Source organism: Mytilus californianus, unplaced genomic scaffold, assembly GCF_021869535.1.
Source record: "Mytilus californianus isolate M0D057914Y unplaced genomic scaffold, xbMytCali1.0.p SCAF_18, whole genome shotgun sequence".
NCBI lineage: Eukaryota > Metazoa > Mollusca > Bivalvia > Mytilida > Mytilidae > Mytilus > Mytilus californianus.
In genome coordinates, this window is record NW_026262666.1 from 7,719,713 (window position 1) to 7,746,911 (window position 27,199).

Consider the following 27,199-nt stretch of genomic DNA (forward strand, 5'->3'; position numbering starts at 1 on the left):
AGGCTTATTACCTTTGTTATAAGGAATTTGGTTTGGTAAAACATGAATGTGAGAGCACCCAGTGTCATTTCAGAATCCACTGCCATAGGCACTAACGTTATCAAAGAAACTCATGTTGTTAGCACGTATATCGATATCATCCGTAAATTTTGAGAGATTAAGGCATTTTAGAACAACTGCTCATTTTTCTAGCACTCCGCTTTAGGAAATCGATAGAAATTCAATATATAATGTATTACATGAAATTAGATTACTAAACCAAGCTAGTATATAATGACTAGAATGACATTCAATAGATTGATTTACACAAGGAGATGCTTGTACCAAGTTAGGAAAATGACAGTTGTTTTCCATTCGTTTGATATGTTTGAGCTTTTGATTTTGCCATTTAATACCTGACTTTAGAATTTTCCTTTTTTGGTAATTATTTTATTTAACTTTTTGTTTTTAGTCGATTTCACATAATTTGTTCTTCCGTTATATCTTGGATCTTTAATATATTGTCGATAGTTGTTTATAGTATATGATATCGATTATACAGAACAGACACTATACGTACAATGTGATGTACAAAACTGGTTAAGTAAAAATAAATAATACCAATTACGTACAATTATTGTGTATAATATTTTCCTTATGATTAAAAACCAACACAATTTAATAGTTGTCGAATTTTTCCCAGGACTTTACTTTCATAACAACAATCAAATTCTCAACAGGTCAAATACCAAATTATTCAATGAAATATAGATATGCCTTTGCTTGATTTAGTAAAGGGTCAACCAGCACTGAAGAGATGGTAACTGAGCTCCTTAATCAGATACATTTCGCCATTAATATTGATTGTGTATATATGTTGCACCATATCTCCATTATTTATAGGTCACAATGTATGAAAATATGATTATTTAAAGCCATGACAATTTATGTAAAGACTGCATAAAAAATCTGTTATTATAAAATATTTCAGCAGCACACAAATATGTTTTTTGGTAGGAATTTATGGTTTTAAGGTTCGGGGTTGTCCTTGCAATCCGTCTAAAGGCTTAATAATGAAACAGCATGTCAAAATCAACTAGTTATATGATTGTTTAAATTTCCACCTTTTGATTGCGTATCACGTAAGTAAAAAAAATAGTCTCATTCACAATCATAACAAATCTTCTTATTCTTATTATTTAAACAATTGTTATATAAATGTTGTATCAATATTTGTTTAAAATGAACCGCAAATCGAATCAAATAAAGGAATAAACTCCTTTTCCCCGAATGTGACATACCTAATTAGACTTAGTACCGGATTTGTATTTACATGAGTAACACAACGAGTGCCACATGTGGAGCAGGATCTGCTTACCCTTCAGGAGCACAAGAGATCACTCCCTGGTTTTGGTGGGGTTCGTGTTTATATTCTTCAGTTTTATATTTTGTGTTTTGTGTGCTGTCGTTTGTTGTTTGTCTTTTTCTTTGTTGCCAATGGCATTGTCAGTTTGTTTTCAGTTTGGGAGATTAAGTGTCCGTTTCTATCCTTCGCCTCTCTTTTTCGTATCAATTCAGACCAAATATAATTCATTATATACTTTAATTCTGTATTTGTGTATTTCTGTGCCACGAAAATTGATGCAATTTTAACTTTAAGTGCAACTTTTATCTTTAACAAACTATTAGACTCATTTACATGTACATTTGTTAGGACTATATCAATATTGATTTAAAACCAATCATATACCATCGACGACTGTTACAATTTGAAATGAGATTGTCAAGTATTTTGTAGATTCTCAATCAAGAATTACACATTGTTAAACATGCAACTGAAATGATTTTTTTTTCATTATTTAAACATTAATAATCACTCCATAGTGTCGAATATTTGAATTGAAATTTGCGTATATATGGAGAGCTCTCGCAATATTTATTTAAAGAAAATATTTTATTTATTCATCATCTGCCCATTTCAAAAATCTTCATATTAAGATATTGTATTGGTCTATGCCATATCAATAAGATATATCGTAATATATTTTGATTTATATGGGGTTTTATGAATTGCTTAAGGTATTGATTTATTCGATCAATGAAATGAAATATAATGTTTGCAATATACCTTAAGAAAAATAGTAAAAAAACAAATAAATGTTTAAGATGGTTATCCATCTAAACATTGCTAAATATAAGTTTATCAGTTAAACCCGTTCAATTTTTTAGTACTAGTATATCTTATTTCATTAACCTAATAAAATCAATACTGTAATGACGTGTGAAACCTTGACCTACTTCATGGTAATTATTTTTACTAATTAAATTACGCAATTCAAATGACCTTCAGTCTTAATGTTAAGTTTCTATAATGGACTTATATTTTCATAATTAAACATAATATGTTTAGAAACATATAGGATTTTTAAGTCTGAAGGAATTTTGGTAACCGTTGTTGCGGGAACTTTCTTGAATACTTAAGGTAAATCTATTTGTATTAAGCTTGACGCATTACCATCATCAAGGTAAACGTAACCTTACAGTATTTTTTCCAAGTATACTTCTATTTACATTAATAATGGTGTTTTGACATAGCTAAAGGAAAATTAAGCACAGAGTCTTAAATACCCTTATGATGCTAAATATGACGCAAAAGACACCAACAGGTTATTTAAACTCATATGTCGAGAAAAAAAAAATACAGCTGACAATGTCAAAGCTAAAACTAAAATCTATTTAAAGACAAACAAACAACAGTATACAAAACATGCAAAACACATTAAAAACTGAAGACAAAGCAATAATACTTCCGAGCAGATCCTGCTCCGTATGTAACACCCGTGGTGTTTCTCATGTAAATACTAACCCGGTAATGAGTTTTATTCTTTAGACTATTCTGCTGATTCGGAATCTCCAAAATGTTTTAAAAAATGTTTAGAGATTAAGGTGTGCGGTGAAGTAGGTTGTCTTCGACACGAGCAGGAAAACGTTCAAAAGAAATTAAAAATGGTGAATAAGTGTGTAGTATGCTCATAAAGTGATAAACTACCGCAACACCCAAATATTATTTACTGGAGGGGGCCAATTGACGATTTTGGTCCTAAATATAATCTTGTTGGTCAATTATTTTACAATTTCTCTATAGTTTTAAATGACAAAACACGAAAATATATATATATGATATATTCACCAAAAGTCAGGGTAAAGTAGCAATAGCTCACAATGCACATTTGGTCAAAAGTGCTATCCTTGTAAACCAAAGCGACGACTGGTGGACAGATGTTTGGACGGACTGACAATGGTCACAAGCACTATACATTCTGCACTTTTTTTGCGGAGGGTATAATTATCAATTTCTTACATGAAAAGCCCTATTTAAATCTGGCATTAAAAACCCTAATCCACATACGTGACAGATAATAATCTTCTTTCAATTAATAATATAAATGCCTCTATGAAAAGAAGATTAAATATGCGAAATGTACTGATTATTGTTTGAAAGCTTACTAACAGATGTCCTCAAGTATTTAATGTCGATTATGTTCTTATTTCCTTTTTTGTAGGCCAAGATTTGAAAAAAGTGAAGGAAAATGATTTTTGCATTACATACAGCTAAGTGGGTGTTTTAAATTTGGAGGTATTTATATTTTTCATATATTTTATTTTAATAAAATGTAAGTAAGTCAAAATTAAGTTAGGCAAACAACATTTTAAGATAGAAAGGTCAAGCTTCATCAATGGCAATGTGTTAAATTCCTTACCTTCAATTTTGGAGAGAAAAGGTTTGTTCTGCCCTATAGAGAAACAAAAAATATGTTCACATTTTACATTTATTAATAAGATTGATAACAAAATATGTGCTGTATAGCTTAAGAGAGTTTCAACATCTAAAGCAGAAAATGTCCGACAATTTTACTTTTTCGATTTAGTATCCAAATCCAAAGATTGAATTAAGTCCTTCTCGAAAGTCACAATTTGATTATTTTCCTTGCCATCTGCTTATGAAGAGAAAGGTGAGTAATATTGTTTTTTAAATCGATGTGTATTGTTCAAATCATTTAAAATCTAGATTGTTAATGGAATACTATACAGTAGCAGATAATAATGCACAAAATTTAACTTTGTTTTCGGAACGTTGCCTAATGATAAGCATACAAAACTCGCGAAATAAATCACTAACGTCATCAAATCGGTTAAGCGAATTTCAAAATATATGTAATGGAAAACGAATATTATGTATATTCAAGCACACCAAATCTCCTGTGAGGGGATACAATTTTATTTTCTATCATCTATAATCTCATACATGACAGTTATTTAAATTGCGTTTTGGTGTACGACGATGCTGCATTAGGAATACACTGCAACTTAATTTGGTGTTATAAAGGGAAATGGGATTTCCAGCATTTAAAAGTTTTCTATTTCTAGCAAAAAAAAAGAAGCACATGAACCCCGATTTCATCGTTTGCAATCGACTATGTTATACCTTAAAAGTGTTGTATTAAACTTGTAAGAAAAAGTTCATCTATAGAATTTTTTCTATATGCCTTTGTACTAGCAAAACAAATGTCTATGGCTTTTTGTTAATATAACTGTATGTTTTGCAAAAAAATGTTAATGCAGTAAACCTCCCTTTCTTTTAGATAAAGGGACCGTTCCAAACAAACAGATGAAAATATCTATTTCCATTCGAAAGTTGTGTTATTTTTTCGGAAAAGTATGAAATACTGAAATTTTATGTTCTTAAATGACACAGGTATTTCATGCTAAAGTATCTTGACAAATAAGTCATGTTTGTGTATTTTTCTTTCCATATTTCGATAGTTTGTATCAAATAAAAATTGTGAAAAAAGAAAAACAAAAAAAACCCAAAAAAACGAGTGACCTTTTCTGTATCGTATGCCCTTAATGACTCTTAGAGGATATCAGTTTAGTTTATTGTAATTGATCTATTGACTAATTTTACCTCTTTACCCCAATTGGTGCCCTACAAGTCTTTTCATCAATATCAGATTAAAAGCAATAAGTAAATAACTTATACAGAATGTAGCATATACAGAATTTGATATTTTTAGCTTCAAAGAAAGTTTTCACCTCTATAGGGAGTTATTTTGAATTTTTCATTAGCACCAAAATAACAACACTTGCTAAGAACCATTAAAGGAATATATTTGCTATGCTTGGTTTTTGAAAATAAGTCTTGAATAGGCAAAAGCAGCAATGGTTTGTTGGCAATCAAAATTGAAATATCAACCAGAAAACAATCCTGTTGAAGAAATATCTATCAAGTTTGCTTCCCTTCTGTTCAGTGGTTCTAAAACAAATTTTAAGATACAAGTGGGAAGCATAAATTGATTCACTTTGACTTATAACTAAATAGTCACTCGGCATAAAATATAAAGCCTAACCTCGACAGCAGAACATGATGTGCTTTTAATTTTTACTTAATTCTACGCGACGATGATTTAAATGCAGTTGTCCCGTAAGTTAAAGAGAGGCTCCAGGATGGTCTGCGCAGCTTTGGGCTGTGACCCTATTAGATATTAAGACATAATATTTTTTTATATACTAGATTTAGATTTGAACTTTTAGTTTTTAAGCTTTGCAAACATGGAAACCTTAATTAAAATCAATACATTTATAAAGAAGATGGGCACTTACTAAACCCCACCAGGTAATATTAACGCACGTGTATCGTGAATACAACCTAGATACAGCTGGGTACCAACGTGATATATGTATGAATTTATTGTATTTTTAGCTACACATGTGAAAAGCTGAACGTATTGACAAACTCTGTAAAACCACGGTCAAGGATTTGTATAGTAATATCCTACTATACAAGTCCTTCGTAAAGTAAACTGTATTGCCGTGATAGATTTGAGAAAGAAGAATTATTCATTAAAAGTCATTATGCACTAAGGAAATTGTCTATAAACGACATGAAAGTTTAAGACTATTTAAATACAGGTTCTGTAATCAAATTTATATCATACAAATCGTTCAAATAATGACAAAAGGTGAATGTAGACCTGTCAATTCAACCGTGTCCGAACTACATTCAAGGATAACTGAAATAAACATATTTTAGATTTTTTTTATGATGTGCGGCAGAGATGTGCGGTTAAATTCCGTAATTAAACAAAAATTGATATGAACAAATGTCGGTATCTGTGTAGAATGTACATTTTGTGTATTATAAAAATTCTCAATTTTAATTTATTTTTAAGGATTTTTTAAGCTACAAATACAAATCCATGTTATATTGAAATAAGCTTTTCGTGTCCAAAAGGACATATAATAAAGAAAAATGCATGCAATTATTTTGGCTAGTAGTCCATACATGAAATCGCTTAAAACATAAAGGTCTCAAAAAATCATAAAGATTGCCAAATCAAATCTAGTCCGTAATTCATCTTTTCATCCGTTGCAAGTGATTCGGACACTTTAAAACTATTTAATACTGTATATTTGATACTACTGTTCTGGCATAGATACATCTCTCACTTATCCAAGACGTTTTTGAATCTCATTTCAAATTTGCGATTTTATTGATACGGATGACAACACAAGACTAAAGTAAAGACCATAAATTCCCGTGAAATTCAAGTGGAAGCCCAGCGGTGTTAATAAAAACAGAAAACTTTTCGTTTGTTACAAAACAATCTCGATACATTGGTAAAATAATACTGATTGATTGATTAATTGTTGGTGTTTAACGCAACTTTCAGCACTATTGTGCCATATCGTGACGGTTATTTTATTTGAGGAGGAAGCTGGAGTGACCGGATAGAACCGCAGACCTTCGGTATGAAAACAAACAATTAGGATTGGAGTCAAGGGCTCCTGCCAAGTGCAGAATTCGACAGGCTAGTGACACAATAGTCCGACTACTTAGATTACTTGGCCACCGAGGCCGCTTATATAATACGGAGTGGTTCGTCGAAATTATGGATATAGTAAAATCACAGATTAATATTTCAATTAGATTGTTCTCGAACAGTTTTAAGAAATTCGTCATCATCACAATTGTTGGCTATAATGTATAATAATGTGAACATGGTTCTAACAGTACCTATTGTCAATTTTCCTGTTCCGACATGCATGTAATATATGCCACTGGACGTACAATGATCCCCAAAAAGCCTATTTGAAGAAATAAAGATACTTCACTCCGTATAGACTGATAGTAGTTGTATTAACGTCTGATCAGCTAGAGGGTTAATTAATTTATTTAGTTAGCTTGTTGGGAAATAAATCATTCCCAATATTGCACTTATGCATAAAATATTAAATGAGAGTAATAAGAGTAAATATAAATACCAAAAGTCGCAGATCTGGTATTTCTTGTATTTGTATAGTTGGTTTTAGAGAACGGAAGACACCCTAGGTCAGGCGTGCGAACTTTTCATATCACGTGGTACGATTTCAGAACCCGCGTTTGGCAATTTTATATAATGAAATAGATCGATTTGTGCATATTTTTTTTGGAATATCAAATGTACTCTATTGCATTCATTAAAACTTTTCTCATAGAAAGATGTATTGAAGATCGAAAATAACTATTACATAAGATATTTAATATTTTTTTACTTCTTTTTGAAAAATTACATTAATCTCCCATAGTGACGGGACTTTGTGTTCGATCTGTGTTAAAATACAAGGCATTTATTTTTGCTAATATTTCTTTAGTTTGCATGTAAAAATCATTGCAGTTTATACTAGTAAAAGAGTATTTTGTTCATACAACCTTGAACATAACAGGTCTCAATAAGTCTATATTCGTTGCTGCATATTAAGCCGATAAAACGTTTTTGTGTGAGTGTTTTTTTTTGTACTGATAAATGCAACAATTCAAATATTGATAATTTCGTATCAAATAAAATTTTGTCCCGAATAAAAACTGAAACTCAATTCAAAGAATAAACAAAACGTGTATTTGATTTGATTTAAGTACATGATGTACACTACATGTCGTACGAAATACCGGTAAGTCCACCGGATTTAGCAGTTAAATAACGGGACAAATTATTGTATTCCCCGCAAAAAAAAATGACAATTACCAAATTCGTTTATCATGTATGAATATTGTATAATAATTACAACTGTGTATTACTGCTCATGTTTATAATTTCAAACAAAAAAATTTGATGTTCACACCATTGATATAATAGCCATCGCTATTAAATCTATGTTCACACCATGACGGGCTAGTAACAAATGACACATATCACTGCGACCATGGAAATAATATATTTAGGGACGACACTCTGCATGCAGATTTCCCTCGGTCGAAGCATGGAAGTATAATAGATTTCTCTCGGTCGCAGCATGGAAGTAAAATACTTCCATGCTGCGACCGAGAGAAATCTGCGTGTAGAGTGTCGTCTCTCCTTTGACTTGACCTACTACACATCTATAGAGTCTTAACATCGCGACCATGACAAGTAAGTCTGGCACCTTATATTGTTCTACAACTGTTTGTCACTATATTATCATATGAATCTAGGATCTAAATAAAGCTTTACCTCAAACACAGACAAAATGAATTACATAAAATTATTCTTTTAAAAGAAAAAAAGCTATGCATGTATATGCCTTGATCTTGGACTATTATACTAAAAAGTATAATAGTCAAAGCCTTGGTTCTAAATTTTATGAACTTGTAAATACTTTACTTGTTTCGCTATATTGGTCAGAATTTTGAAGATGAATAACAAGTCATAATTGTTTTTTTTTTAAATCTTATAACCAACAAACAAACGGGACAAGAAACTAGGCAACGAATACGAATTTTTACTGCAAAACCTTGAAAGTTTATATGAGACATACTATTGTATTTTTTCCCCAAAATTTATGACTTTAAAACACTAACTTAAAATTTCTAAAACAGGAACATGTTTTGGTGTTTGTCCAGTGGCGGATTTACCGGGGGGTACAGTGGGCAGGTGCCCCCAAGTCAATGTCACCAAAAAAGTTTCTAACATAATTGTATTGCTACTAAATCTGCTTATTTAAAGCGGAAATTAATCACAGCTTGATTTGACTTTTTAACTGGCCGTTTATTAACGCCAGCTTCAACAGTTGTGATTGATAACCACTTATCGGTGGGTGTGTAAATATTAACAGCTGTGAGTAATGTCTCTTTTCAAAAGATTAGATGTAAACTATATACAGGTACATGTTGATTGGAAAAGTACGAATATTTTTATTGGTTTTTGATACAATATCACAGATTAAGATCGATTAACACGTGAAATCTTCTGATCAGGAAAGAAATTACTGACCAAAATCTGTGTTTTAAACAAATATGTACAAATAAATGTTTAGTGTCAATTAAGAATGTGAGTATCGATATATGAGATATGTCTTCATAACAAAATTCTCACATTACCATTTTTGTGATTTTTTTTTCTTCAAAACTGTCTTTTTAGTGATTTTATTCAACAACAAACTTTTTTTTCAAACAAGATTTTTTTAAACTGAATTTCGTATTTTTTTTTTTTCACTCTTTTTTTTTTCAAAGAAAACCAACAATTTGTTTAAAAAAACTGCCCCCCTTCCTCTTTCCATAAAAAAAATGAGTGTCATTGTCATATATATAATCATTAATAAAACGCAATTGTATGTTATAAAACATAATCTGGAACTTATACTGTAACGTTTATCCATTAGTCCAAGCATACAGTAATATATGACAGTATATTTTTCCTGTTTCAATTACCACGTACATACATGTATAAGGCTAGGAATGGGTCACCATTTATGGGATATGAAAGGGGTCACTGATTGGGTTTACAGAAAAGAGAATAATGGGACCAATAAATATAAATAGATATAAATAACAGAATAAAGAGGGGATTGTTGGTTGCTTAACGTCCAGTGGCAAATATTACATGCATGTTTAGGACAATTATAATACAGATCAATTGGCAGAAGAATGAACAATAAAACAAATTTAAAAATATAGAACTATAAAAATGATGATCTGACACCCCAAACCATTACCAACCACACTCGCATATATACATCTCTAAATAAATATTTAATGTTGGTCTCATGGTGCCCCCCAGACATCAAGGTTCTGGATCCACCCCTATTTGTTGTTGGTATAGGTTGAAGACACCAAAATAAATGAATAATTGACCAATGTTTAAGCACGTGCCGGTTTTTCTTTGATTTTGCCGAAAATCCGTGAACCGTAAGACACGTGTCAAATTACATAACTACACTATCATCTTAAATAAAATGAAAATTTAATGATTTGCATAATAAAATAACCCAGACACTAGATTTGTTTACCATATAAATACTTAGGGATTTATCATTGTTTATAAGTCTTTTTTTTAATTCAACTTCTATAGTTTAAAATATAAAGTATACATCGGTTAATTTATGATAAAATATAGAAAATTGTTTAGTGTTTTTTTAGTAAAGAAAAAATGTTTGTCCCGAGAAAAAAATGGAACTTCCTATGATTGGTCATTACTTAAGTGGAGGCTTAAATTTAAAGACCGAGGCCTGACTGCCATAAACAACAGACGACGTTCAAATGAACAGCAAACAGTGGATACAACATTTGATATGTATGAAAGACGACGACGGACACAGAATGATTGCATTGAATAATTTCAACTACCACATAACCCTATGAATATATTTACATACTTGAACTCGTTTAACGAATATATTTCTGGACAAAAACAAATTCAGTATGTTTACGGTACACACAGACAACAGACACCAAGTGATGGATACAATTGTAGCCTATATTGTTTACTTCATTTTTAAGAGCAAACTTTGATTGAATGAGTGTTGACTGCTTACCTTCCAGCGGCAAACATAATCTAGACGAGAAGCCGTGTCAGATATAGATTATGAAGTAATAAGTATTACAAATTAAAAAATGTTCTTATCATTTGGCAAAAGGATATTTTCTAAGCTATTTAAGTTAGAACAAATCATATTTGTTTCTGACAAAATTATATCTTTTGCTGTAAATTAACACATACGATTCTGAAAATATTAAAAACATTGTAACGTAAGTCTCGGTAATTATTCGTATAATAAGGCTTTTGAACATTTAAACTCGCTGCATTTGTTTGCATCTGTCCTAAGTCAGGAACCTGTTGTTCAGTTAATGTCGTTTGTTGGTGTGGTTCATAAGTGTTTTTCGTTTCTCGTTTTTGTCGAGCTTGCGACTTTTGTCGCAAAAGCGAGACATAGCGATCCTATGTTCCGTCGTCGGCGTCGTCGTCGTCGTTGTCGTCGGCGGCGTCCACAAATATTCACTCTGTGGTTAAAGTTTTTGAAATTTCAATAACTTTCTTAAACTATCCTGGATTTCTACCAAATTTGGACAGAAGCTTGTTTATGATCATAAGATGGTATCCAGAAGTAAATTTTGTAAAAAAATATTTCCTGTTTTTCTGTATATTACTTATAAATGGACTTAGTTTTTCTTCCAGTTTACATTACATTCACTCTGTGGGTAAAGTTTTTAAAATTTTAATAACTTTCTTAAAGTATCCTGGATTTCTAACAAACTTGGACAGAAGCTTTTTTATGATCAAAAACTAGTATCTAGAAGCAAATTTGTAAAAAAATATTTCCTGTTTTTCTGTATATTACTTATAAATGGACTTAGTTTTTCTTCCAGTTTACATTACATACAGTCTGCAGTTAATGTTTTTAAAACATTTAACATTACATAAAGTCTGTAGTTAAAGTTTTTAAAACATGTATTAGATTCATAAACCATCCTGGATTTTTACCAAACTTGGACAGAAGCTTCTTACAATCAAAAGATAGTATCTAGAGGAACATTTTTAATATTTTTTCCCCATTTTCGTTGAGCCTGCGACTAACAGCAAAAGTAGGCGAAACACTGGGTTCCGCGGAACCCTTACGAATTTTTCAAATAGATAAGACCGTTTGTTTTCATGTTTGAACTTGTTTTACACTAGTCATTTTTGGGCTCTTTATAGCTTGCTGTTCGGTGTGAGCCAATGCTCCGTGTTGAAGGCCGAACTTTGACCGATAATGGTTTACTTTGTACATTGTGACTTGGATGGAGTGTTGACTCATTAGCACTTATACCTCAACTTCTTATATCTATTTTGAGCATAGAATATCATTTTTTTTTATTGTCGACATTTTTATTCCTTTTGTCTTGATAACTCTTAAATACATTAACATTTTAAAAGCTGACCACATTCTAACTTAATAGTTGATGCACATCAAAGCCATGCACGCAGATAACTTTGTCGGAAGAGAAATAAACCAAAAACAAAATGATTTGTCCTTTTAATCTTTGTAAATAAGAACAGAATATTTAATTATACATATTTAGCACTAGTCTTTACAATTGTTTATAATTTAAATTTAAATGATTATGATTGTTTAACAATTGATATATAAGTTGGCCCGTGTCAATCGTTTCACTGATTTTCGGCAATATCAAAGAAAAAACGGCACGTGCCACTATATATTGTTCAATCACTGATTTATTTGAGGTTCTTTTTATATAAAATTTGGAATTTATGTATTTGATATCAATCTCTACCATAATATGAAAACAATGTACATGTAACAGCACCCTTTCTAGTCTTTAGTGGCATATTATAAGTCCTTAGTGGCACATTATAAGTCCTTACTGCACTACGGAGACCTTAGCAGTGTTTCGACGTACAGATACATTTAGTCATAATAAGTAAAGCAGGCGACATATTTTAGCAAGTGCACTTTTGTTTATCACATTTATTTATAGTTTCTATTATGGTGGGTTGGCCCATTGTGACTCTAGTTTAAAATACAAAATTGCTTGTTTCCTACTTGTGATAATGGTTATACACTATTAGCTTGTATTTAACTTGTACTTATGATTACACTAGGACAGAAAGTCACAGGACAAAACATCACAAACAAAATGTCACGGACAAACAGTCACAATTCAGTTATAAGATTATTTTCAACTATTTCAAGTACTGCAAGTTTCTGAATTTTGCAAGAATTCTATGTAGCAACGTGTGATTCACGGAATTGTCATATTTTCAAGATTCGACAGACCTCTGAAAGAAGTTAGATCATACAATTTTCATCTACAATGTGCAAAAAAAAAACCCACCAAATTATATTTGCATTTGGAAAAGATTAAGAATAGTTTTATATTCGTGCTAAAAATCTTTTGCAATTATTTGAAATAAAGCAAAAAAAAATGTTTCTCTCTGCCTGAAAGCAATCGAAAACAAATTTTCATTTTATTCTTTATCTATAATTTGAAAAAGATGGAAAAATGATCAAATTATTGAAAGACAGACTAAGGTTAATATTACCATCCAGTTAAATGAGTTTTCCATAAAATAACTAATCCTTAATTCACAGCCGTCAATGTACTTGCAAAACTCTCAATTCATTTTTTGTATTTACCTGATAGATAGATCATAAAAAACATACATCAAGAACTTCGATGGCAAAAACTAAATAATAAATCTGTTTTTTGTTGTTGTAGACGAATAGCAAATTGAAGAAGGAAATTTTGTTGAAAGAAAATTAAAACATATTCACACCTTTTTAAGTAAAACACACGCATATAAAGTTACGTAGATGCAACAGAATAATTATATTCATAGTAATTTATGACTATTTCAAAGATTAAAGGATTATAAGTCGAACACAATGTACATAATTTAAAACCGGTTTATTTTTTTCTAAAGATTGCATTCCGAAGTGCACATGCTTGGCTAAGATAGTTGAATGTTCAGCAAACAATATTACATGGTATGCGAATGATAGCAATAGAAAGCAAAAGAGAAAGATTTAAGTTTTGAAATCAGAGAATTCTTTAAATTAAACATTTGAAACAGATTGTTTAAGCACCAGCATGCATAATTTGAATATATATATTTAAAATTGAGAATGACTGATGTACTTACTATTCTATCTAACAATTAGCATTGGTAGTCTCGGCATCATTCTCTCCCTGGGTGCAGGAGGTCATTTCTAACGGACAGCGGACAAATAGTCACAGGACAGAAATTTACAAATTTTATAGGGCAAAAAGTCACAAATAATTTGCTGACAATTGATTGAATATATAAGAGAAAAATCTTGAAATAATTACGTTTTATTACACATTTTCTTTTTACAGTTTGGGAAATTGTTCATTGGCCTCGATAAATAAAGATTTATTAAATTTTAATTATTAAAAGAATATATTTTTTGAAGCACCATAGAGCCGTTTAGGTACCAAGCCACTTTAACATTTGTTTTTTTTTAAATGAGAAGTAACACGGTTGATATATAAAACAAATCTGCTACGAAACAGAAATATAAACTGTAAACTAGATTTATAATTATGTACATATTCTTTTAACCAATCATTTCTTAACTTATTCCATTTTATATTCTACTATAATATAGTTTATTCTTTTATTAGTTCTTGCTAAAAAAAGACTTGATGCTAAAAAAAGGTCAGAGAAGTATCAGAATCGGGTTATATAGATACTTATACTAAATATAAACTGTTATCTAGATCTTTGAAATATGCTTGAATTCTTGTTGCATTTATTTTGAGATAATGTTTAATAATTTGTTAATGTAATAATGTTATCCGGTGTGTTCTTATATATGATAAAACATGGAAATATAGTTCACTTAACTTCCATGGATAAAACAGCCACAGCGTTGCACGAGTATTTATAATTATAAAGATAGTGTTTGACAACCCGTTTCGGTTGACTGCTCAGATAATCCGTATATTGAAATGTAAATAACTCTCACCAAACATCTGTCATATGTCAAAAATTTGAAACATATAAAGTAAATGAGATACTGTGGATTCATTATTATTCGTTAGATACCAATTTTCGTGGGTTTCGTGTGTGCAGTTGAACCACGAATTCAAATGTTCAACGAATTGCAAATTTTCTGTTTGCTTTGTATGCAGAGATTGGCAAAACCACGAATTCAAATATCCACGAAAGTGCAAGTTTTCCCGAATCCACGAAAGTTGATAACCAGGAAAATAAATAAATTCACAGTACTCAGAATATATTTTCCATGACAAATGTTATATGGCTATGAACAATTATTTTAAATCACAGACGAAAATTTGTTAAGATCATTTTGGATATTTATTTCTAATCTTCTATATCTGTACAGACGGAATGAATAAATTAAATCACTTAATGCCAGAAAGCACGACTGCAAAGCTTTTATGACTTACACATTTTTCTGGTTACACCAATTATTTTTTCTTATATAACCAATTAAATGTTGACTTGAAAAAACATTGGAAAAAAATTAATTGCAAGTTTGCAAACGTTATTTGATTAAAAGACATACCTTATAACATTAAAAGACCACAAAAGAATACCCTCCATTCTTTGCCGATTTTATTCATAAAGGGGGAACAACCGCTGATAAACAGAAAAAAAGTGTCGCCCGTTTTGCATGCGATTATTTAAAATCTTAACACGACTGAACACGATCTTACAAAATCTAAATAGCATTTTTACCTTTGGTCTAATTTGATCTGAACATGATCTGATCAAGTTGTAATCGGATGTTAGCGGAATTTGTCTTGTTTATCTTGACATGACTGAACGGATTTAAGACAGTATATCGTGACAGCGTCTGAAAATCTGAAAAAAGTCTTGACGTTTTTCGCTAGCAGTAAATCCAGTCGATTAAGACTTGATCAGACCAAAATGACCGTTTCAGACTTAAATATTGCTACTAGGGATACTAATGGTTAATTATATGGTGTCTAGTCTAAAATACACACGGACAGCTGATCAATTTTAACGAGATCGTGCTTTGTTAACTGTGTCTTTAAGACTGTTTGTAATTTTAATATACGTGTTAGCTTGTTATAAATATATCTCTGTATTTCCATTAAAGACGCCCCTAAAAAAAAAAGGAAAAACAGGAAACTAAAAATGAAATAAAATCTAGGGGCCAATATTTAAAAGGTCAATTGCTCATTTTAATCAGTTAACATATTAACATGATTAAGACATCTTGAAAAGCTAAACATTTGTGTGTCCTAAAATATATGTCAATGATCTATATTTATGAATATATTACGTTAGATGATCTTTTGATGAAAACTAATTAATGATGTACTGGCAATAACTTTGACAGGGAACTGAGTTTAGTTATTTTAACGTATTCGTAGATGTTGCGTCGCTTTTACTTTTTTGCTTTTACAGCTTCTGCATTATCTACAGTTTTTAAGAAAGTAAAACAGATAAAATTGATAGATGAATCATTTTTGAACCAATAAAATTGAGAATTGAAATGGGGAATGTGTCAAAAAGACAACAACCCGACCAAAGAGCAGAAAACAGCCGAATGCCACCAATGGTCTTCAACACAGCCAGAAAATCCCGCACCCGGAGGCGGGCTTCAGCTGGCCCCTAAACAAAAATGTGTACTAGTTCAGTAAAAAATATAAATGAACTAAAATTAAAAAAACATACAAGACTAACAAAGACCAGAGGCTCCTGACTTAGGACAGGCACAAACATGCGGCAGGATTAAACATGTTTTGTGAGATCTCAACCCTCCCCTGTATCTCCAGCCAATGTAGAATAATCAAACAATCGGCAATACGCACAGTAAAAATCAGATTAAAATAAGTCCGAGTCCGATGTCAGAAAAGGTAACAGAAGAAACTAAGCAAAATGACAATGATGCATAAATTAACAAAGGACTACGAGCAGTTACTGACATGCCAGCTCCAGACTTCAATTAAACTGATTGAAAGATCAAGCACAATCCCTCCCGTTATGGGTTTAGCGTCATACCATCATAAGATATATGAGAAAAACATAACCTCTATCATGCCAACAACTGGTTTTAGAATAAATGTGTTTATTTCCGATGCAATCAATATTAATTCTTTAATGACCTGACAACAGTTTCGTAGCTATATCCCTTCTGAATAAGTCTGTTTAAAGGTTTGGTTATATTTTGAGGTGAATGACGACATTTTGTGCTTTGTATAGAATATTACCATAAAAGATTGGATGTGAAATACCTGAACGTATACGATGTCTGCATGTTAATTTATATTTACGAATGATGTCCTTGTCCCGATGATAAAACTTAATAAATGTTTTGACTAGTTTGTGATATCGAAAACCCTGGTGTAACAATTTTTCAGTAATACAGAGATATCTTTCGTTAAGATCAAATACGTTCTAATATACAAGCGCGAATCGATAAAGTTGAGATATATAAACACCCTAAGATGGTGACAAGGGAACGTAACCCTCTAAAAATGGATAATTAATAATAAGGAATGAAAAATCTTCTCTTTTATCGTAAATTTTAGTATTAATCCTCCCGTTAAATATATAGATATTAAGATCCAGGGAAGTGCAGTGTTTATTGTTAGTATTAGCTTTATTTAAAGTCGGTTTAGCAGGATAAATCTCTTTAGTGTACATTCTGAAGTCGTCATTATTGAGAGCCAAAATATCATCCAAATATCTAAAAGTGTTATTAAATTTTTGTGTAAGATGTTGTTTTGATGGATCTTTGCTGATTTTAGTCATAAATTGTAACTCATAACAATACAGAAACAGGTCCGCAATAAGTGCATATGCACGCATATGTACCAAACTAAGTCTCCTATGCATATATATTACATGTTTCACGAATTTATATTTGGTGGAGAATTGTGTCATTTACAGTCATTGCACATCTTCTTATCTTTATATTATTCTTATGGTTAGATATTCAAATCATTTTTCCTTGAAAGATGTGGTCCATGTCAAAAAACTTATATAGCATATATATGTTGGATATCTTATGACAGTTTTTTTTTATGATGCTGACCATTTCATGTAAGCTGGGAACATAAACATTTGTATATCGAAATAAATTGATCATAGATACCAGGCTGAACATTTTTGTTTTGTTTTCCAGACCCGCATTTCGTCAACAAAAGAATCATCAGTGACGCTATAATCAAAACAGTTAAAAAGGATAAAGACAGTACGAAATTGAAGAGTATTGAGGACCCAAAACTCAAAAGGTTTTGCCAAGTACAGCTAAGGTAATCTATTCATGGGGGTAGAACATCCTAAATATTTCGAATAATTCAAGAAGTAGGTCAAATGTGAATGAGACAGCAAACCAAGAAAACAAAATGTGATACAGGGAATTTAGAGGTCAACATAGATTGTTCAATAACAAGCAAGTATTAAAGCTATATATAAGCTGTAGGTATTTTATAGTATGAACAAGGTAGTGGGGATTGATTTATCAAATGCCATCAAAACCACAGTTTAAGTGAAAGATTAAAAAAAAAAAGCATCTACAGTAAATCACTGACTATGTTATCCTTATATTTAGGTCATGGCATCAAGTAAACCTGTAAGATGTGGACCTTGTAACCAAGATAAAGTAAGCATAAAAGCTGACATCTGGTGTTACAACTGTGATGAAGGATTATGTTCAACATGTTCCGGTCATCATAAAAGATTTAAATCTACAGTTGATCACAAGACCATCGATATCCAAACCTACTACAGACATAAACATCCCGTATGCTCTATTAAAACAGAATGTGACGCACATGGTGAACATTTAAACTTGTACTGTCCCAGTCATTTAATGCCTTGCTGTGATGAATGTATTTCAAGTCATCATTCAAAATGTACAGGAATCAAAAGCTTAGCAAAAGTAGTGGACGAAACCAAAATAGACAATTCAAAAGGTTCTGTAGAGAAAGAAATTACCTCCATCCTACATTTCTTAAATAAAATGGCTAATGAAAAATCAAGAAATATAAAAAAAGGGGAACACCAATATGGAAGCATTAAAGAATCAATCAGTAACATTCGGAGGGAAATAAATCAACATTTAGAGCAACTAGAGAAGAAGCTATGCAAAGAAGCTGATACTACATGGGATCGGGAGAAATCAAAACTAAAAGGCTTTATATCTGAAATTGAAGAAAAAAAGAAAAAGGTAAAGAAAATACAAGATGATTTGCACGCAGGCACAATACGTACGTCTAAACTACAATCGTTTTTATGGATACATATTGTTGAACAAAAAGTACATCAATATCGCCAATATGTTGAAGATGTGGAAAGCAATAAGGAGGCTAATCAAGTTGACATCCAAATTAGGCAAAATGGTGAGACAGAAAAGATACTTAGCGAATTAAAATCATTAAAAACCTTTGGAGATGTGAAAGTTGTTAAATCTGATAGAACCAAGATAAGAGTAACAAGTTTGAACAGGAGAGCACAAGTAGATTCACGAGAACAATCTAACATACACAACATGACAATGAATATCTTGACAAAAACAAAGATGAACATTGGAAAGTACATCAGTGACATGATTTGTCTGACAAATGAACGAGTTATAGTAGTTGAAGAAAAAGGTAAAGTCAACCTACTTACTTCTGATGGCAGACTTCAAAAACAGTTACCAATATCTGATAAGCCTTTCAGTGTTACACAGATCAATCAAGACACTATTGCCATAACTTTTCCTGATAGGAAAGATATTAAGATCTTCAATTTGGAAACAGAAACAGTAACCAAACTTATCACATTAGGCAAAGCATGTATGGGATTATCATTCTGCAATAATTATCTTGCTGTTGGTTTGAATAAAGATGAAATCCGCATTATAGACTTGGATGGAAATGAACTCAAGTCAATACAAGTTAAGAGTATATCATACCTAGAGTACCTTGTGTACTCTCATGACAGAGTTATCTATACTGACTACGATGATAAAGCAGTATACTGTTTTGATGAATCAGGTACACAGGTCTGGAAATATACACAGAGTTTATTAGGACCACAGGGACTTTGTACAGATACATTTGGCAACATTATCGTAGCAGATTGGAGATCTCAAAGAATAATAGTAATATCAAAAGATGGACAGGATAGTAAAATATTGCTCAGTGAAGAGGATGGACTTAATAATCAAAAATGTATTTGGTATAAATATAATGAACCGTACGGTTTTTTTTGTGACAGTAGTGGCAGATACTTGGCAAAATTCAACTTTTCTAATGAATGAAAACAAACATTGAACATTCTTGCTATTACCAATGAGAATACAATGTATCTTAAATTAAAATGAATATTAATTGATGTGCATATAGGCAAGTGATGGATTGAACTTAGACATGAATATTGCAAACATATATTGATTATCATTAAAATCACAATGGTATTTATTCAAACTAAATCATTATTTGTGAAAAAAACAGATATATAATAGTACTGACAATCCTAATTACAAAAAGGAATCATACATTATATTCTATGTGTTGTCAGTAATAGATAACAATATATTATAAAGATAGATTGGTATGATTACCAATGAGACAACTATCCCCTAGATTCCAAATGAAGTGGATTTAAGCAAAACAATAGGTTACCGTATGCCTCCAACCATGAGCAAAGCCAAAAGCGTATAGTTAGTTCTAAAAGGCCCGGATATGACACAATGTAAAAAAATTCAAACGAATAAAAAAACAATGGGTGTTTAATGACAAAAAGTTTAGACTAAAACAAATTTACTGACAGAAACAAACGACAACCATCGAAAACCAGGCTCTTGATACTAGGCAGACATATACAGAATGTGGTTGGGTTGAACTTGTTTGTGAGCACTGAACAGCGGCCAACCTAACCGTGGACAATGATGTAACAGCAACTCATAAGAACAACCTGTAAAAGTAGGCGTAATGGCTTAACTCATCAAATCAGCACTTTTGGACTATCAAAATGGAAAATTTGTCTACGTTTATCGATAACATAAACAGTTTTATTGACTAACGAGGAACACTTAAGAGTCAATCTCTGGAACAGCCCGTGAACTAAAGGTTTATATAAGGATTTCTGGAAGATTCCATAGGATCAGTCGATTTTCAAAGGGATTTTCCATCAAACTTGAACACTTAAAAAAATGATGGAATTTATATGTGTCACATACATATACTAGTGAAAGTTACCATGAAATTAAATATTTTCATCAATCTTGCTGACATTTGTCAACAGTCGGGGAATCCAATGAACTCGGTTTTAACTCGGCGTGGTCTTTGCAATGTAATTAAGCGGACCACCAAAAGGCCAACTATCGTATAATGACAATAACACAACGAAATACAAATGAATAAAATATAGAGAACAAGTCTACCCTGAATACACACAATAAGGCACACAAAACGTTTCTGCAATAACTTTCATCGAGGCAATTCTACACCAAGAGTGCAAATCGAATCATATAAAATGTTTTAAATCATTACAATCTAAAAGGTATCAAAGAAGCTAATGTATTGAACACATAACAAAACAGTATAGTCTCTAATATGAACTACACGTGTATTCTTCTTACCTTTTGACTGAATTCATGTTATATGATTTGTTTCTGGCACGATTTGAATAGTGCATGTTTAACAAATTCAGAAATATAAGCTTATTGTAATAAAAAATCTAAATTCTTCGTTAGAGGTTTGACCGCTCAAGGAATTGGCTGTTTAGTTAACGCGCATTTAGATTGTATACCCTCTAAGTTGTCTATTTTCCTCTTGCAAAAGATTTGGTCATGTGCGTACCGTAGAGCACGTTTGTTCAGAATTTCCATAAAAAAATCATCAATATGTTGTGAATTTAATGCAAGGTAGATTATTAAACCAAGGTAATAAAGAATGGCTGGAATGACAGTATTTGAAGTTTATTTATTGCGTAACATTAGTTTTATTGAATTCAACTGTAAAAAGATTTTTTTAAACACTTATGTTGTTCCTCGTTGTCAAATACAAGCTTTTAATTTTTTTGTGAATTGTGGCAAATTGTTTTGTTTCTTATGGTTAAGAAATTTCGTGTTAAATTTGGCTAAATTAATTTTTTCTTAAATTATAACTTTTCTGTACCTTATGCTTTTTTTTTTGTAATTTTGAACATATTATGCAAATAATAATAATCGCAATATTAATTCACAGTACTAACATAATATATGACTTACTACGTATTCTTTTTATTTACCATCTATGAAAGTTACCCTTAAATATCCCCTTGGTCTACATGGTTTTTCTCAATTACTTTATCTTTTTAGATTTTGATTAGGACAAAAACAAGATATGATCATTTGCTTCAGTTTATAAGGTATATTAGATGGTTTATTTTTGAAATATACCTCTTTTAAAAATAGAAAATAAAATAAACTTGTTTATATTAATTATTCTTCAACCTTAATATGAGTTGATTTATCAAATTCATTTATAGTGTGTTCCATTTAATATTTCATTTGCCTTTTAGTGAAATCAATACTTAAATGACGTGTACAGCCTTGACTGACTTCATGTTAAGTACTTTTACTATTGAAATTACACAATAAAATTGACCTTCAGTCTAAATGTAAAATTTCTATAGTGCACTTATATTTTAAGATATCAACATACTATTTTAAGCAACTGAAAATAAAATCAAATTTTTCAAATTTTGGTAATCAATGATCTTCCTTGGAAGCTTATGTCAATTTGTATTAAGCTTGACGCCTTATCAACATCAAGGTAAATCGTACATTTTTTATATTTGTTCCAAGGCTGATTTTTTTCTTATTCTATCAAAGATTCATCGACATACCTAATGAGAAAATTTAGTACTTAGTTAAACTGACAATTTCTGAAAACAAAAATCATATCTTCATAAAAAAACATCACGATACTTAAAAATCCATTATTTTGGTCAAAAACAAACGCCAACATACATAGAAACGGACTATTTGATAACAACTACCATATTCCTGACTTGGAACAAGATATTTTAAGAAAAAATGATGGGTTGAACATGGTTTTATGGCTAGCCAAACCTCTTCTTATATGGCAATATTAAAAATACCGCTAAAATGACAACATTACGTGACAGGAATACATTTCAAATAGACGCAAGAACACTCAGGACAGAGACATACATAAATAAATAATATGATAGTACATTACAACATGTAAACCACAGAATAACAACATGTAAACCAAAGAATAACAGCAATTACACTAGTCATTTTGGGGTTCTTTATAGCTTGCTGTTCGTTGTGAGCCAAGGCTCCGTGTTGAAGGCCATACTTTGACCTATAATTGTTAACTTTTTATACATTGTGACTTGGATGAGAGTTGTCTCATTGTCTCATTGTCACTAATACCACATCTTTTTATTTATATGTATCAAACTAAGTACTCTATGCAAATATTTTACATTTTTCACGAATTTATATTTAGTGGAGAGTTGTCTCATTTGCAATCATTGCACATCTTCTTATTTTTATATAATATTTTGTGGTTATATGATGACATCATTTACACTTGTATGATGTGGTCCATATCAAGAAAGTTATAAAGCGTATATTATACAATTATAGCCTTTGTATGAGGTCGATACAAGGATATATTGACCTGAAAGAAGAATATTGACTGAGTACGAAGTCCGAGGTCGATATACTTCTTTGGGTCGATATATCCTGTATTGACCTCATCAATAGGCTATAATTATTATATTATTAATTTCCGACCATATTTGTATCAAAATTCTGATTTGATTTTTTGATTTTGTTGGAATTTTATAGATATCATATTGTCTCCTAGACATAACAACATATAAGTTGTTATTTCATTTCCTTTTTTTTTTTACATCTTATGTATATGAAGATTTTTTTTCTTCAAATAATCGATCAGAGATATTTTTTTATAAAACTTTTAACAATATCATGAAATTCATAACATGACGTCACAAAGTATATCGGTTTTTAGATATTCTAAATATAACCGTGCAATATGCTTTTTGCTGTGCAATATGCTTTTTGCTATCCGCCGTTTTCTCTCTACCTTCGAAAATATAGTTTAACATGTGACTATCTCTGAACGAATCAAATTAGTTAAAAAATACGAATTAATAATATATATATATATTGTATATCTTATGGCGGTTTTTATAATACGGACAATTTAATGCAAGCTGGAAAACTTATAATTTGTATATCGAAATGAACTCATCATAGATACCAGGCTGAAAAGTTTGCTTGCCAGACTTGCGTTTCGTCCACAAAAGACTCATCAGTGACGCTCGAATAAAAAAAGGTAAAAAGGTCAAATACAGTACGAAATTAAAGAGTATTGAGGACCCAAAATTCCAAAAGGTACAGATAAGGTAATCTATTCATGGGGTAGAAAATACTAAATATTCCGAACAATTCAAGTAGAAGTAGGTTAAATGTCAACGAGACAGCAAACCAACGACACAAAATATGGTACAGGATAATTAGAGGTCAACATAGGATGTTCAGTAATAAGCAAGTGTCAAAGCAAAATGTAAGCTGTAGATATTCTTTGGTATAGACAAGGTAGTGGGGGTCGATTTAGCAAATGCCAACAAACCACATTTTTAGTGAAAGATAAAAATAAAGCAATAGTTCATATTTATAGTTACAACTGACTATGTTATTCTTATAATTAGATCATGGCATCAAGAAAACATGGACGATGTGGACCCTGTAAACAGGATAAAGTAAGCACTAAAGCTGACATATGGTTTTACAACTGTGATGAAGGATTATGTTCAACATGTTCCGGTCATCATAAAAGATTTAAATCTACAGTTGATCACAAAACCATCGATATTTAAACTTCTAAAATATATATACATCCCATACGCTCTATTAAAGCATAATGTGACGCACATGGTGAAAGTTAGACTTGTACTGTCTTAGTCATTTAATGCCTTGCTGTGATGAATGTATTGCAAGTCATCATTCAAAATGTACCGGGATCAAAAGCTTAACAAGAGTAGTGGACGAAACAAATATAGAAAATTCAAATGAATCTGTAGAGAAATAAATAACCTCCATCTTACATTTCTTAAATAAAATGGCTAATGATAAATCAAGAAATATAAAAAAAGAGGAACACCAATATGAAAGCATTAAACAATCTATCAGTAAAATTCGGAGGGAAATAAATCAACATTTAGAGCAACTAGAGAAGTAGCTATGCAAAGAAGCTGATACCACATGGGATCGGGAGAAATCAAAACTAAAAGGCTTTATATCTGAAATTGAAGGAAAAAAGAAAAAGGTATAAAATCAGAAAATTTGCACGCAGGCACAATACGTACGTCTTAACTACAAACATTTTGATGGATACATATTATTGAACAAAAAGTACATCAATATCGCCAATATGTTGAAGATGTGGAAAGCAATGAAAGGGGGACGAAAGATACCAGAGGGACAGTCAAACTCATAGATCGAAAACAAACTGACAACGCCATGGCCAAAAATAAAAAGACAAACAGACAAATAATAGTACAGATGACACAACATAGAAAACCAAAGACTAAGCAACACGAACCCCACCAAAAACTGGGGGTGATCTCAGGTGCTCCGGAAGGGTAAGCAGATCCTACTCCACATGTGGCACCTGTCGTGTTGCTTATGTTATTACAAATCTGGAAAATAGTCTAATTCGGTAAGTCACATTCGTGAAAAGGGAGGGTATTGTAGTTACGACATAAGGAACATATCCGATATCATCTGTGAAACGGTTATTCCATAACGGTCAACCAACTCGTGATGGCGTCCGTAAAATTAACGAAGGGATGACTTCAACTTCACCATTTGGAACTCTTGAGGAGGCTAATCAAGTTCACGTCCAAATTAGGCAAAATGGTGAGACAGAAAAGATCCTTAGCGAATTAAAATCATTTAAAACCTTTGGGGATGTAAAAGTTGTTAAATCTGATAGAACCAAGATAAGAGTAACAAGTTGGAACAGGAAAGCACAAGTAGAATCACGAAAACAATCTAACATACACAACATGACAACGAATATCGCGAACAAGACAAAGATGAACCTTTAGAAGTACATTAGTGACATGATTTGTCTGACAAATGAAAGAGTTATAGTAGTTGAAAAAAAAGGTAAACTCAACCTACTTACCTCTGATGGCAGAAGCAGTTACCTATATCTGATAAGCCTTTCAGTGTCACACAGGTCGATCAGGATACTATTGCCATAACTTTTCCCGATAGGAAAGATATTAAGATCTTCAATATGTAAACAGAAACTGTAACCAAACTTATCACATTAGGCAAAGCATGCATGGGATTATCATTCTGCAATAATTATCTTGCTGTTGGTTTGAATAAAGATGAAATCCGCATTATAAACTTGGAAGGAAATAAACTCAATTCAATACAAGTTAAGAGTATATCATACCTAGAGTACTTTGTGTACTGTCATGACAGAGTTATCTTTACTGACTATGATGATAAAGCAGTATACTGTTTTGATGAATCAGGCGGACATATCTGGAAATATACATAAGATTTATTAGGACCGCAAGGACTTTGTACAGATACATATGACAACATTATTGTAGCAGACTGGAGATCTCAAATAATAATAGTAATATCAAAAGATGAACAGGATAGTAAAGTATTATTCAGTAAAGAGGATGGACTTAATAATCAAAAATGTATTTGGTATTTACATAATGAACCGAACGGTTTCATTTCTGACAGTATTGGCAGATACTTGGCAAAAATCAAATGTTCTAATGGAATGAATATAAACACTGATCAATCTTGCTATTACTAATAAGAATACAAAATCTCCTAAATTAAAATGAACATTTATTGATGTGTATATAGGCAAGTGATGGATTGAACTTAGACATGAGTTTAGAAAACATGTTTTGATTATCACTAAAATACCAATGGTATTTATTCAAACTTAATCATTTTTCTTCAGCAACAAATATTTGTGAAAATACAGATAAATAATAGTACTGACAATCCGAATTACAAAAAGGAATCATACACTATATACTATATACTATGTATTGTAAGTAGTAGATGACAATATATAATAAAGATAAATGGTATGATTACCAATGAGAAAACTATCAACAAGATTCCAAATAACGCGGATTTAAATAAAAGTAAGAGTAGTACCGCTGCTCAATAGTCATAAATCGATATAACTGAAACAAATCCGGGTCACAAACCAACACAGAGAGAAACACATCAACTATAAGAGGAAACAAAACGGAACAACAGAAACACTGAACTGCTACAAAAACAAACGCTCACATACATAGAAACGGAGTATGTGATAATAACTGCCATATTCCTGACTTGGTAGAGGACATTTTAAGAATAAATGGTGGGTTGAACCTGG

At 31.3% G+C, this 27,199-nt stretch overlaps 1 protein-coding gene and 1 long non-coding RNA gene across 3 annotated transcripts; both read left to right on the forward strand.

Moving 5' to 3' along the window:
- The first annotated feature begins 2,337 nt into the window (after positions 1–2,337).
- Positions 2,338–20,200, forward strand: LOC127726640 (uncharacterized). 2 transcript variants are annotated; one of them, XM_052234073.1, is made up of 4 exons: positions 2,338–2,461; positions 3,543–3,616; positions 17,917–18,046; positions 18,346–20,200. In XM_052234073.1, exon 4 carries the CDS (start codon positions 18,349–18,351, stop codon positions 20,038–20,040), a length of 1,692 nt encoding a protein of 563 aa, XP_052090033.1. In that variant the 5' UTR covers positions 2,338–2,461; positions 3,543–3,616; positions 17,917–18,046; positions 18,346–18,348; the 3' UTR covers positions 20,041–20,200. The 2 variants fall into 2 exon arrangements, with proteins under 2 accessions (XP_052090033.1, XP_052090034.1); XM_052234074.1 differs by lacking the exons at positions 2,338–2,461; positions 3,543–3,616 and having other exon boundaries at positions 17,743–18,046.
- A 2,248-nt stretch (positions 20,201–22,448) lies between these two features.
- LOC127726670 (uncharacterized) lies at positions 22,449–26,645 on the forward strand. The gene is made up of 2 exons (XR_007993631.1): positions 22,449–22,540; positions 24,477–26,645. It is a non-coding gene; the product is annotated as an uncharacterized LOC127726670 (long non-coding RNA).
- Positions 26,646–27,199: the final 554 nt, after the last annotated feature.